Source organism: Sitophilus oryzae, unplaced genomic scaffold (genome assembly GCF_002938485.1).
Source record: "Sitophilus oryzae breed Bouriz unplaced genomic scaffold, Soryzae_2.0 scaffold_179_pilon_pilon, whole genome shotgun sequence".
Lineage (NCBI taxonomy): Eukaryota > Metazoa > Arthropoda > Insecta > Coleoptera > Curculionidae > Sitophilus > Sitophilus oryzae.
Genome location: NW_022146501.1, coordinates 1,283,926 through 1,298,456, shown reverse-complemented (window position 1 = coordinate 1,298,456; position 14,531 = coordinate 1,283,926). Strand labels below are relative to the sequence as shown.

At 31.8% G+C, this 14,531-nt stretch overlaps 1 protein-coding gene across 1 annotated transcript in view; it reads right to left on the bottom strand.

Annotated features, from left to right (window-relative positions):
• The window catches only part of LOC115882899 (protein unc-13 homolog B), a 346,607-nt gene that overhangs the window by 204,933 nt on the left and 127,143 nt on the right, over window positions 1–14,531 (bottom strand). Inside the window, exon 16 of the mRNA XM_030901160.1 lies at window positions 13,675–13,904. Coding sequence (XP_030757020.1) covers window positions 13,675–13,904 — 230 coding nt within the window. The remainder of the gene's footprint in view (window positions 1–13,674; window positions 13,905–14,531) is intronic.

The following is a 14,531-nucleotide window of genomic DNA, read 5'->3' as shown; positions in this document are numbered from 1 at the left end:
GTTCAAAGCCTACTTATTTAAAGCGGGCGAATTTTTATATACTCTATATCTCGAAGAGGAATCGAGCAAAATATCAAGTGTGTTATATTTCTGGAAAGGTAATTTTAAATTATTTTCAATAAATTAAAAATATACAGGGTGTCCCATATAAAAAATCAAATTTTCTGTTGATAATTCTTAAATTAATAATTTAAAAAAAATATACTTATATATATATATATATATACGTAAAAAGGTGCTTTGGAAATGTTTACATAAAAATACAAAATTTTCCATAGCAAAAAAGTTACAGCGATTTGTTAAAAATGCATATTTTTGAAAAACACCCCGTAACTCCGAAACGATAACAGATATCGATATGCGGTTTTCATCATCATGTTTTTGACAAAAATTTAGCTCCAGACACCGATATTACTTTTTGTCTATCTCCTATAGAAAAGGGTGTTTCCATTTAAAAGCGTCGAATTTGGTGAAACATCTAGACCCTTAAATGTTCGAATTAAAGAACATAAAGATTATTTAAGAAAGGGGCATTTTCACAAATCTAAGATTTGTCAGCATTCATGGAACACAGGGCACAGAATAGATTTTAACCACGCAAAAATTATAATGAAAGAAGCGATAGCCTCTAAAAGAAAAATAAGAAGCTTTTTTAATACAATCTAATAAAAATAAATGTATTGCTCAAACATCTGTAGATGTTAGTAATGTATGGCAATCGCTTCTTTGATTTTAAAGAACATAACATAAATAAACATAACACACATAAAAATTAAAAACAAATTAAACATAATCATACAGAAGGTTTTTTGGATTTACGTTATTAAGTAATTGTTATCAGGTAGTAATTGTGTTATTTTTGAAGTTTAACTTAATATAATGTCATTTTAACAGAATGTCAACGGTTTTTGTAGACGTATCTGTTTAAAAAAAACTGAAATGTTCTCCAATAGTTGCATTTAGATATTTTAAATAGTTTTTTCTTTGTTCTTTGTATTTTTTTTTGCTTCCGACAACGGAAACAGATATACTTTCCGAAACATTAAGCATTTTTTTGTCCGTTAAACAAATTTGTTTATTAGTAAGCCACTGCTGACAATTAGTCTCCGTTGGATTAACTCAGCAGTGTTTAAAAAAATAACTATTTTATTTTGTAGATTTTCTTACAGTGGCGAAATACCCATAAAATAAAATGGGAAAAAATGAAAATTTTTATACATCATTTTTTTAATTTACATGGATTTTTAATTTACTATGTGCAGATCGGCGATGCAACACACGGTATATTTGCATTTTAAAAAAATAAATAAATGTCAGAATTACACAAAATACTATATAGATTATTTTAAACCTAAATATCTTTATCAGACCTACATAGATTACCCATGCGTATATACCCAAGTACTAACCAAAAATACACCACTATATCACCAATACTACCGTCTCATAAAAAAAAAACAAAATTATCGGAAACGCTTTGACTGTCTATCGCGTATGTAAATGAACAAAGCTACTTCCTGTCACCTAATAACACTGACCCAAATTCTCGATCCGACCCTGCTATGCCCACATGGCATTCTGTCAATGTCAATCAGACCTTAGAAGCGACAGTCATTTCCATCACCTTGGCCCTTGATAGGTACCTTCAAATATTTCACCAGAAATAATTACAAGAAAATAATTTATTTCCTATTTTTTCATAGTCAAAAATAATATTTCGTTGTGCTAAAAATGTGTTGTATGTGTATTAATATATTTTTTAATTCACCTTATACAGGGTGAATCTTAAATAAGTGCAATTGTTTTCAGGGCTGGTAGAGTTCGATAAAAAAAACATATTTTCTCTTTACCGTTTTTCAAATAAGTCCAAAATAACCAAGTTATTTCACTTTGAAGATTAAAAAAATATATTCTTTGCTTAAATTTTGAGAATCACTGGATTTTTTCTGAATTTTTGTTCTTCTAAATAGAATCTACTACCTATGTTGTCATTTTCAAAAAAAAAATAATTGCGAAAATAACCACATAGATGTGGTTTTTGGGGTTGAAATATACCATTCCTAAAAATATTCGCACTTGTTTAAGTCTCATCCTGTATAAACAACTGACTTAAAAAAATAACACAAATAACGCTCCATTTAAAAAAACAATCACATCACATTTTTTTGCAGTTTATCGTGTAGTGGGTGGTCGAAATTGGTCTGTTTTAACAGAGAAAGCTTATTTCCTGGTATAGAGATAGAGGAAAACCGACATAGATGTCATGGGCCCGATTTTTGAGACACGTTGAATGGTATATACCGCCACCCGATATTTTTATTTGCAAGCGAGACACAAGGTTTTTTTTGAATTTTCGACCGTTTTGAAGATCTTACCTATAATTTACTATTTTATCTGAAAAAATAAAAAAAATGGAGTTAGTCACTTTTGAGACGCACCCAGTAGATATTTATTGTGTTTAAAATTGAATAAATGAATAATTTCTGACAAAACTACGAATTTTATTATTTGACACTTGTCAAAGGCTAAAATAAAAAAAAGTATCAGTGGCAACATTGCGACGTACATTCGTCATATACCGAATCACTTTTTTATTCTAAAAGAATTTAAAAATTATAGGGGTGGACATACAATTTTTTTATTTTAGATTTCTCTGTCAAAACAGACCAATTTCGACCACTCTGTACATTTTCTGTAAATTAATAAGCGTGTTTAGAATATCCCCCTTTAGCGCACACTTCGTAGAATAATATACCTTCAGTTAGAACTATAACTTTCCAAACTTAAATAAAAAGAAAAAATTAAATTATTTAAAATTATTCGCACAACAACAATATTGTTAAGACGTCGCACACATTTCGATATTAAAACTATTTCAACAACTTTAACAATTTTTCACCCCCACAAATGCAAACACATTTTTCGAAAAAAAATAATTCACGCACCAACTCTCGTTACACGCAACATCTCACGCACCGTACTATATACACACACCGCGCGACACCGCAAGCAGACTTGTTTATCGCTAAAAGGTCGCCCGACCGAGCTCGCTGGGCGCTTCGCCCCCTCTTTGAACCCCCCGCGTGCTACGCCTTTGCCCTTTCCCCATACCCCGCCACTGCCTTACCCTGTGTGAGCAATTTTTTTCAGTGACGAGAGCAGCCGAGTGCGTTCAGCTAACATAATGCCGAAAGGGAACGAACAGCGGCCGCCGATGCGGAAACTGTGAGCGATTCTCTATAATCTTGTCAGAGAGATGATGTTGTTGGGGAATACGGAGCCTGTGCTTGGTGAAGAGAGAAGTTAATTAGGGAGAAGATATTGGCTTTAAGAGGATAGGGGAAGGATTGTATTATAGTTTCAAACAAATCTATCAAAAGACACACTAAGATCACAAAAAACCTAGATGAAGTTTCGAGGAATAGTCAAGCAGCCTTAAAAGCGACACACTCAGTAACCATCAATTCGAAGTAGGTGAAAGAATGCTTAGAGAAGCTGGACAAATTAGACAAAGTTTATATTGGTGAAACATCCAGACTCTTATATGTACGAATTAAAGAACATAAAGATTATTTAAGAAAGGACGACTTTCACAAATCTAAGATTTGTCAGCATTCATGGAACACAGGGCACAGAATAGATTTTAACGCCAAAATTATAATGAAGGAAGCGATAACATCTAAAACAAAAATAGAAGAGGCTTTTTTAATGCAACCTAATAAAAATAAATGTATTGCTCATGCATCTGTAGATGTTAGTAATGTATGGCAATCGCTTCTTTGATTTTAAAGAACATAACATAAATAAGGTTAACTTACGTAAAAATTGCTTAAAAAATTATCAAAATACAGGGTGAGTTTCCTACGACGTTCTCTATGGGTATCTCGGAAACTACTGGAGATAGAGAGTCGGTTAAATGGGGAAAGAATTGCAGTTTTATGGGGTCATAAATATGCGCCTTTCAGATTCTCGAAAAAGTTTATGGCTTACTAGATATTTCGAAAAAAACAAATTAGGCTATTTTAAAAATTGTCCCTAATTCCATTATAAGCTATTTTAGACAAAAAGATTTCAGATAAAAGTTGTAGATAATCACATCCTTAATGAGATCGTGTCCTCCGTTTTTTTCTAAAGCCTGTCATTTTTGACATATCTGCCATAGTTGACCATGACTTCATAAAAAGCGCCATTTTTTAAGCTTTTTAGCGATATAAGCTGTAATATGTTTTCTTCGAAAAATTACTGAGTTATAGCCAATTCTTATTATTTTTAAACAATTTCACTTACTTAGCCATGGAAACAAGTTCAATCGCCGTTGCTCTCAGAAATGTGAAGCTGTCGCAGCCAAACCTTGTAAATTAAAATAAACAAAAATTGTAAATATGAATTTTTCAAATGAAGAAAAGCGTGTAGATACTCGCGCATCAATAAAGTGTTTCCAACATGACTTTCGTTATGACCTCCCCCCCATAATGAAAAAAATGTTAAAAATTATTTATATCATAATAATATAAACTCAGGGATAGGAAGAGGTGGACTAATTGCATGGGCCTCCTCGATCACCTGACCTATCCATTTTAGATTTTTTTTATGCGGTATGGTTAACAATAAGCTTTACAAAAGAACTTATGAATTAAGAGAGGCACTCGAATTGGCGGTACTAGAGAAGTTTAATTAAGTCGACCCGTCCTTCTGTGATAATAGGTAATTCAGTTTTAAAAAGATGTAACTCAAAACAACGGTGGATTTTTTAAACATTTTCTAAAATAACTTAAAGTGTATGTAGTGACTGCAGTGATATTATTTTTTTAACCGTTTAGTAATATATTCTGACTTTTTATAAGTTATAAATCATAACAGAATAAGAATGCCATGCAATCTAAGTGAAATTAATCAAGAAATATAAGAATTGGCTATAACTAAATTTAACATTTCTGAAAAGTCTTGAAAATCGTTCTCTAAAAAACATAACATTCACCGGTCAACGTATCCGCGAAAATGTATGGTCAAGAAAAATTGAACCAATAATCTTACACGCTTTTCTTCATTTGAAAAATTCATATTTACAATTTTTGTTTATTCTAATTTACAAAGTTTGGATGTGGCAGCTTCACATTTATGAGAGCAAAGACGATTAAATTTGTTTCCATGGCTAACTAAGTGAAATTATTTAAAAGGATAAGAACTGGCTATAACTCGATAATTTTTTGAAGAAAACATATTATAGCTTATATCGCTGAAAAGCTTAAAAATGGCGCTTTTTATAAAGTCATGGCCAACTATGGTTTCCATTTAAAAAAACATATGTTTGTGTCATATGTCAAAAATGACAGGCTTTAGAAAAAAACGGAGGACACAATCTCATTAACGATGTGATTATCTACAACTTTTATCTGAAATTTTTTTTGTCTAAAATAGCTTATAATGGAATTAAGGACAATTTTTAAAATAGCCGATTTTTTTTCTTCTAAATATCTAGTAAGCCATGAATTTTTTCAAAAAACTGAAAGGCGCATATTTATGACCCCACAAAACTGCAATTCTTTCGCCATTTAACAGACTCTCTATCTCCAGTAGTTTCCGAGATACCCATAGAGAACATCGTAGGAAACTCACCCTGTATAAAACTTTAAAGTATATGGAAATTTCAAGGTACACGCACGTTTTTCGTGCCAGTGAGTGCATTTCAAACACTGAATCGTCTACAATTTTAATAATTGTCGTGAAACACTGAATTGGATAGGTACATTTTTTTCAGCTGCATATATACCTACCTCCTTCATATGCATAATTAAATTCTCGACAAGTTTCCTGAATCTACCTTCTACTTTACATATTTCCTCAGAGTTTTCGACCGTTTTCCCACCTTCTTGTTATTCAACTCGCGAGTAAAATTAAACTGTTATTTAACTCGGCCACGGTCAGAATTAGAATTTCTCCGGACATTTCCACTCTGGACTATAATTTTCACTGAAAACGGCATAACGAAATATGTAATTTTCGAATATTACGCTGGTCCGATGTGAGAAAACGGACTGGAAATGGCTGTAGCGGTTTAATTTCGCCTTCCGCAAAGCAGTTGAATCGAAATATTAGATTATTAAACATAGTGATTTTCTACGTCAAATTTGAGATTAATTTTATTCATTCTTGGTTCTAGTATTCGAATTTAGACCAAAACTAAATGAAAAATAAAACTTTAAAATCATTTTTTGTCATACGCTCCCAAAAACAGCTATTTTACGGACTCATTTCAGTCCGTAAAATGTTTCTTTTTCGGCCTAGGCCGTAAAGGTCGTCATGGCAACCTTTATGGACTAAAATGTCTAAATTCGTTATTTGGTTGTTTTATTTTGTCATTCGAAATTTGTCACAAAATCTTTTTACAGTTTTTAGAACGCATATTTGCAAATTTTCCATATTTGAAATTATAATGTTTGAAAAAGTTGGCTTATAAATTCATATCTTAGTAACGAGTTTGTTTATTTCATCGCATTTTGACATGTCATTCGAAATTTGTCACAAAATCACACAAATTCATCAACAATTTTAAAATGTTCCAAAATCCCGAACATATTGCTAATAAGGCCAAAGAAATCGTGTTGGATTTACTTCCTGTGAAGTCTCGTGCCATTTACCAGAAAGAATATGATGTTTTTAATGAATGGAAAGACAAAATGGCGTATTCGTTGTAAATGAAGATGTATTGCTAAATTATTTCCACGAAAAAGTAAGTACCTAGGTACCTATTTAAAAAGAGGCTTTTAAATTAAAATATTCTTAAATTACAGTCACAAACATTCAAACCATCGTCAATTTGGTCGAAATATTCCATGCTGAGAGCAGTGTTAAGTGTTAAAGAAGATATTTATATTGACAAATTTCCAAAACTTATTGCTTTTTGAAGAGGAATTCGGTTGGTTACGAGCCTAAAAGTCTAAGGTTTTGTCCATAAAAGAGATCGGTGATTTTTTGGCCACGGCTAGTGATGAAACTTATTTACTTACTAAGGTAAGTTTGCGATAATGATTTTTAAAATATATAGATGGTTTCTTATTCCATTGTATTTGATTTTTAGGTAGCTCTTGTCATTGGCCTTTGTGGAGCATGTAGAAGAGAAGAATTGTACTCTCTACGAGTGCAAGACATCATAGAAAAAGACAACAGCTGCCTTTTTAGTTACCCTTGCGGATACAAAAACTAATATCAAAAGAGTGTTTCCGGTGGTGAACAGAAGGAACGTTGTCAATCCAGTTGAGTTATATAGAAAATATGCTTGTCTTAGGCCAAAAATGTACCACATGATTATGTCTTGTTTGTGACTGTAATTTAAGAATATTTTAATTTAAAAGCCTCTTTTAAATAGGTACCTAGGTACTTACTTTAAACAAATAACTTAGCTTTTGATATTGTTAGTATTTAATAATTTAATTATAAATATATGTATAATTTTATGTGATTTTGTGACAAATTTCGAATGACAAAATAAAACAACCAAATAACGAATTTAGACATTTTAGTCCATAAAGGTTGCCATGACGACCTTTACGGCCTAGGCCGAAAAAGAAACATTTTACGGACTGAAATGAGTCCGTAAAATAGCTGTTTTTGGGAGCGTATGACAAAAAATCATTTTTGATGTTTGACAATTGATTAAGATATTCAGTTGTTTTCGGTCACTTCCTGTTTCACCGGAAATAACTACAAGTTTAGATTTTTAAATGACACTCTTGGTATTTTTTTACTTTATTTGATAGAAAACGCTCTGAATAGAATATCATATGTCAACTTTTGTCAATTTGGCTCGAAATACCACGTGTGTGGTTCCCAATTATTCGTAAAAAATGTTTTTTTCCAAATATGCGCGGTTCATAATGACAATTTGGCTCGAAATACCACGTGTGTGGTTCCAAATTATTCGTAAAAAAATGCTTTTTCCAAATATGCTAATGAGCCACCCTCGTTCCATTTGAAAAAATTGAGATATGAATAAAAATACGATTTGGGCAAATTTTAACTGACCAGGACAAGACACGGAAAACATTATACGATCAAATCTATTTTTCCAAGTCTCCTTGAAATTAGTGTTTTTAACACAACTGTGGTACTTTAGACTGAAATCAAAAATATGATTTCTAAAAATGTCAAAAGTTGACATATGATATGTCATTCTATTCAGAGTGTCATTTTCTATCCAGTAAATAAAAAAAGAACGTGGGTGTCATTTAAAAATCAAAATTTGCAGTCAAACAGGAAGTGACCGAAAAGAATTGAATATGCCTATCAATCCTAATTTATGTTATATAGTAATATAACAAATCTCGTTTTATTTATCTGAAAGAAAAAGTTATAAGGGTGATCTACTTGTGAGAAATACCCGGTATATAGTGGCATTTGACGGAGGATTAATCTTCAGAAAAAAAGATCTTAGTATAAACAGGAAAAGAATCTTAAAAAATAAATATCTTTTATAAGTGACAAACTAGAGCATTTTTCTCTATAAATCTGGTTTGTAGATCTTGGGTTTCTTTGTTTTTTTTTTACAGTAAAATTGATCTATTTATACATTACTTGTGTGAGAATACTTAGTGTGATAATAAAGTATCTAAGAAATAATACTGTGGTGACATGTTTACAAAACGCTTCCGTAGACATGGTAATAAATTATAAATGCAATTTTGCGAGAATGTCAGTTCTAATTATGTCTCTTCTATTTAAGAAAAATCTTAAATGCTATACGTAAATAATGGTAAAGCTCTGCTACACAGGCAGTCAAATATATTTCACACAGGTAATTTCAGTAAATTTAAAATTATTTTAAACGACAATTCTGTTAGGAGTATAAAAATGATGCGAGGCACAAATAGTTATTTTTTATACAAGACGATAAAATGGTATTTTATCGTCTTGTATAGGTATATAATATATACGATGAAATCGCAAGTGAATTAGTTTTGGGAGACGATAATGCAATTTTATCGTCGTGTATAAAACAATATTCTTTTCCATAGCGGGTTACGCTTTAAAAAATATTCAGAAATTATTATTTCAAGGAATTTATTACGAGTAGAAAAAATATTGTGCTGGGTTGGCGTTGGTTTCTATGTAGTTTGACAAATAAATAAAGCTGTCTCTTTAGTTGTCAGTCATAGATAAATGCAACAAGTTTAGATTGGAAAGCCCGTAAAAATTTTAGGTCGCGAAATTATTTTGGGTCGCGACCGTTATACGCGATCTGGCGCTGCTATAGCGGTCGCTATTTAGGTCGCTAAGAACAACGGCAAACAAAAACAGAAATAATTTTCTCTTGTCAAAGTCAGAATCTTCAAAAATCATAATATGATCATAATAATCTTTCAAAATCTAAACCGCTCTCATTAAAGAAATTCCGAAAAGTGTTTACAGCGTCCATTTTCAAAGTAATTATTGCTATCTTCTATCTATTATTCTATTGAGTTTATTTCAAGTTTTATTTACTCCAACCGGTGATAATTGTGAAAAAGTGGCATTAAAAACTTAAAAAGCTGTGCTGTGAACTGTGAACTGCAAAAACCATCGTGGATCGTGGCATAACGCCAGTTTCCAATGTTTCATAGGTATTTCATACATGCGTCCTTATATAAAATAAAGTTTCTTGTATGCAACACACTGTATTTTATTTATAAAATTAAACGAAAATAATTATAAATTTGAATAAACAATATTTGGCGATATAATTCCGGAAACAGCCGAACCGCTCAGAAATTTTCAAAAGTTTTGGGTCGCGACCGTTGAAAGAATAGCGCCAAATAGTGTTGGCGTTGGTTTCTATGGGCACTTTGACATCTAAACTTGTTTCATTTATCTATGTTGTCAGTTTTGAGTCAATATTTTTTAATTCTCTTTCGTGTCGATTGCTGATTGAATTGGAGCCAGAGAGCCGGAAATGGCTCAAAACGAAATAAGTAAATTACCAACAGATATTCAGGCTGAGGCGACAAACGCCATATCCAAACTACTTCCATTTAAATCCCGAATAGACGGAAAAAAGCTAAACTGGCTTAAAGATTATTAATCTTGAACCAACGATCTGCTAGTTTCCCCATTCCGCAAATCTACTTATACTTCTTTTCAAGAAAACCTTATCCTTAGAAGCTAAGAAAATTTATTTTATTTAAGATTTACATAGTATTGAAATTAAGATTATAACTACACTCCAGACAATTCTAGATAAAATCTTGTTTCGAGTACTACTTATACTTATTTGTAAATTAGCAAATTATTGCATTAAGTATAGAAATTCTTTGTGTACATGTAATAATTACTTTATTGAAGTGTAATATCACCTACTATAAAATAAAGCCTCTTCTTACTTTTAGGTTAGTTACTAGACGCGCCGACTAGGTAGTTTATAAAATTATAAAGTTTTTTTGTTATCGTTTGTGCTTGTGATATGTGAAAATGGAGAACCTTCTTCAGGCATGGGAGATGACGATTTGATCCCAAAATTTCAAGGTAAATTTAGCAATAATCCTACATTATTTGATGACATTGGTTGGAGGTTAGGGGGAAATGAAAATTAAAATGTTTAGCATGTCCCAACTCTATTATATTCATGTATGTTACCGGGCAAACCCGATTTTAGGATAAACTAGTTTTTCTTAGGACGAATATTAACCGGAATCGAAAAACTATATAGTTCTCACAAAATTCGGTAACGTGTTCCCTATGCTTTCGTAGGTTCGGGTTCGATCTTGTTAGAAAGTTTTGTTTTGGTAAAATCTTTTCTTAATTTCCATTTAATAATAGGTATGGAATTTTGAAATATCACCAGAATAACCCGGAATGTGGTTAATACTTTATAAATTAGATTAGTCAAACATCACCTACCAAATTATATGCTTTTCGTAATAAGAAAATACAATAAAACTGTGTAATTTCCCAATATAGGTAGATATTGGACAGCGGCATCGCTAATTAAAAACGAGAAACAGTAATAAAAATTGTTAAAACATAATTGAATAATTCCAAAAGCGTACATACCTAGTTTATCACCAGTGTATCAAAATTAAAATGCATATTAAAATGGAGTCCCCATAACCTCAAACCAATGTCATCAAATAATGTAGGATTATTGCTAAAATTACCTTGAAATTTTGGGATCAAATCCGTCATCTCCCATGCCTGAAGAAGGTCCTCCATTTTAACATATCACAAGCACAAACGATAACAAAAAAACTTTATATAAAGTACCCGGCGCGTCTCGTGTCGCAGAAGAGAAACAGAAACCCAATGAAATGAAGATAGGAATCAGGAATGCACTGTTGCGTTGTTGCTGTTGGGGATGGTCACTTAATATAAGAATATAGTAACTCTTGGAAATGGTGTGTTATTCTCGCGCCGAGAATAATATACTTATTTAAAGTCTTAATACACCGATTTCAAGTAAAAGTTTCAAAAAAGTTAAGAATACGACTTATTATTATATAAAAGCATTTATACTTCATTTAATAATAGTTTCTTCGTTGCTAAAGGATTTATTCACTTGATAGTAATATAAGTTTTTCTTAAATATAAGTTTTTTCATTTTATTCTTTTTTTAGATTCAAAATTACTTAAAGTGACTATAACTATATTTAAAAAGCAAGTGTAAAAGTAAAATAGTTCCAAATATTTGTTGTACTCATGGAAAGAATACTATCCTTAAAGAAAGTGTAAAATTTTAAGTGTATGATTGTTCTTGAATATAGAAATGATTTTTTTCCGTGATAGTTTATGAAAAGGAATACAGTTTTTTTCAAAAATGGAAGCAATTAGAAACATGGGAAAAGAAATAAAGTTTTTAAGCTATCCTCGCTGTTAAAGTATCATTTAATCTACCCTTGCGGTTAAAGTACTATTTTAACACTATTTCTGATAGATATAAGGCAATTTTAAAAGTTGCTATGGAAAAAATATAATGAATCCATTGTATTTCTTCTACTTGGTATTACTTTTCTACTTCACTTTACGCCTTATTTCAAGGGCATAAAACGGCCTCGCCGTAACGACGAGGAGGCACCAAAGGGGTAGATCTCAAGGGGTGCAATGGCGGGTGGTCAAACCTCCCGCGGTTTTTTAAAAGCAATCGGCGCAGCGGTAATGTCCAGGAATTATTTCGTTATGTGGTGTTCATTGAGAATTATGGCCTGTTCTAATGGATACGACCAGGCCGGAGCAATTCTCATAAGAGAGGATGTTTTAACTTACATTGGAGTAATGCGGGGGTAAATACCGTAGGAGTAATTGAAAAAATTAAGGAAGTAGGTATTAAAAAAGTTTTAGAAATTAAAAAAAATGTGTGTGCACTATGAGCGCATATTTGTGGTGGTCCGAATTGTGTTCCGGAAACTTCGGCAGCATATTCTGCAGATAAAAATAAGTAAAAAAGTTCGTTTAAATGTATGTCCTAAATTGTTTAGTTTCAGAGATACAGGGTGTAGAAACAGGGTGTAGAAGTTTCATTTCTATTTCGATTTTTTCCAAATAATTTCTGAAGTAACGTCAATATTTCGATGAAAATTTGTGTCTAGGAGTTTTTTGACATGAGAAATTTGATTTTGATGTCAATATGACTCCTACTAGTAGAGGGCGCCACCTACATGTGTTTTAACTGTTTTGAAGCGTAATAACTTTTTCTCCGTACCTGTATAAAAATACCGAAAGAAAAAATATACATCTATGTGACTTTTTACGTAAAAAATATCTCTTTGTAAAAATCGCTACGAGCAACGAAAAATAAGCACATTGAGTAGATAGTAATTTCACTGAAATAATAAATTTGGGAAATTTTTATTTTTTTAAATTAATCATAAATTTTTCTGCAAAAAAATGATGATAAAACAGTTTCTATTGAACTTTTGGCACAAAAACTTTCAAATTTATGACTTCAGTCTAATAATTATTTAGTCAACATGTTTAATTTATGTCAATGATTACAGGTATTGATAATTTCGATTACAGATATCTCAAAAACCGATACTCGTAGCGATTTTTACCAAGAAACATTTTTTTACGTAAAAAACGTCGTAAATGTATATTTTTTTACTCAGGAGTTTTATACAGGTAAAGGCAAAAAGTTATTAATCTTCAAACCAGTTAAAAAATATGTAGGTGGCGCCCTCTACTAGTAATATTGACATCAAAAAATAAAATCAAATTCCTCATGTCAGAAAACCCCCAGAGACCAATTTTCATCCAAATATTGAAGTTACGGCAGAAATTATTTGGAAAAAATCGAAATAAAAATGAAACTTCTACACCCTGTATCTACGAAACTAAGCATTTTAGGACATACATTTATACGAACTTTTTTACTTATTTATATCGAAGTTTCCGGAATACAGTTCGGACCATCCTGTATATTAATTTCTCTGGGTGTCTATGTACCAAGTTACTGTTACTGTAGTACAAGTTAATGAAAAAGCAAACGATCCCCTAAAAACATTTGCAATGAGACTCACGCTGTATAATGAATTAATTAAAGAATTTTAAATTTCTATTATTTTTTCTGAAGAAGAGGTAAATTTCAGGATTCACGTGCATATTATGCGCACAGAAACCACCGCTAACAAAACTGTTACAAAACCACTTTGGTAAACATCACAGAATAATATTATTTCTATTAAAAAAATACATGCAAAAAAACAGACTTACATTTAGCTGCATTATGATCTTGTTATACGCCCACAACCACCTCTGCTGAGCCGTTATCTTCGGTCTCTGGTCCTTGTGCTCTTCTTCTTCATAGTGCACCAGCTCTTTATGTTCCTGAAGATCCTGCAAGTGATCCTCCTCAGGAATATCCTCGCCGTACTCTGTTTGGACTGTCACGGTAGGTACGGCAGCGGACGGCGAGTGTCTTACCGAACCGTGGCGTTGTAGCGCTAGAAAACAGGAGATAATGAGCCTCGACATGGCTTGAGAATAAATTGAGATGGTTACAAAGCTTATTTCTATAGAGCCAGTATAGAAATTTGATGGGATATTCTCATTAGAAATTAAGAGCTAATTAAGAGGACGTTGAATAGGCTTGGATCTATAATGATGTATAATTACTGGACCAAAAATAGTAATGAACAATAATTGTAAAGAGAATAATTACTATGCACTAGAGGCTTGGATGAGGGTTCAATTAGTATTGAACTATACAGGGTAACCCAGTTTTCCAAAAAAGTACTAAAAATAGTGTATCGATACTGCAGATAAAAATAAAACAAAAAGTTCCTATGAACATAAATATGTTCAAAGATATCTGTAAGAATATTGGTAAACCATTTTCTTCAAAATTAAGTATTCTTGCACACATTTTAATGCCAAAGCGAATGGCAATAGTGTAAAAACCATATACACAGGGTAAAAACACGTACAAAATTCATCACAGAACTTCAATACGCTGATGACTGCGTTCTAGTTGCAAAAAGGTTACACAACAAAAAACGTTAAAATCACAACACTGCTATAAAAATTGGAGAAGAACTATTGGAATATGTAGAGGAATTCAATTACCTCGG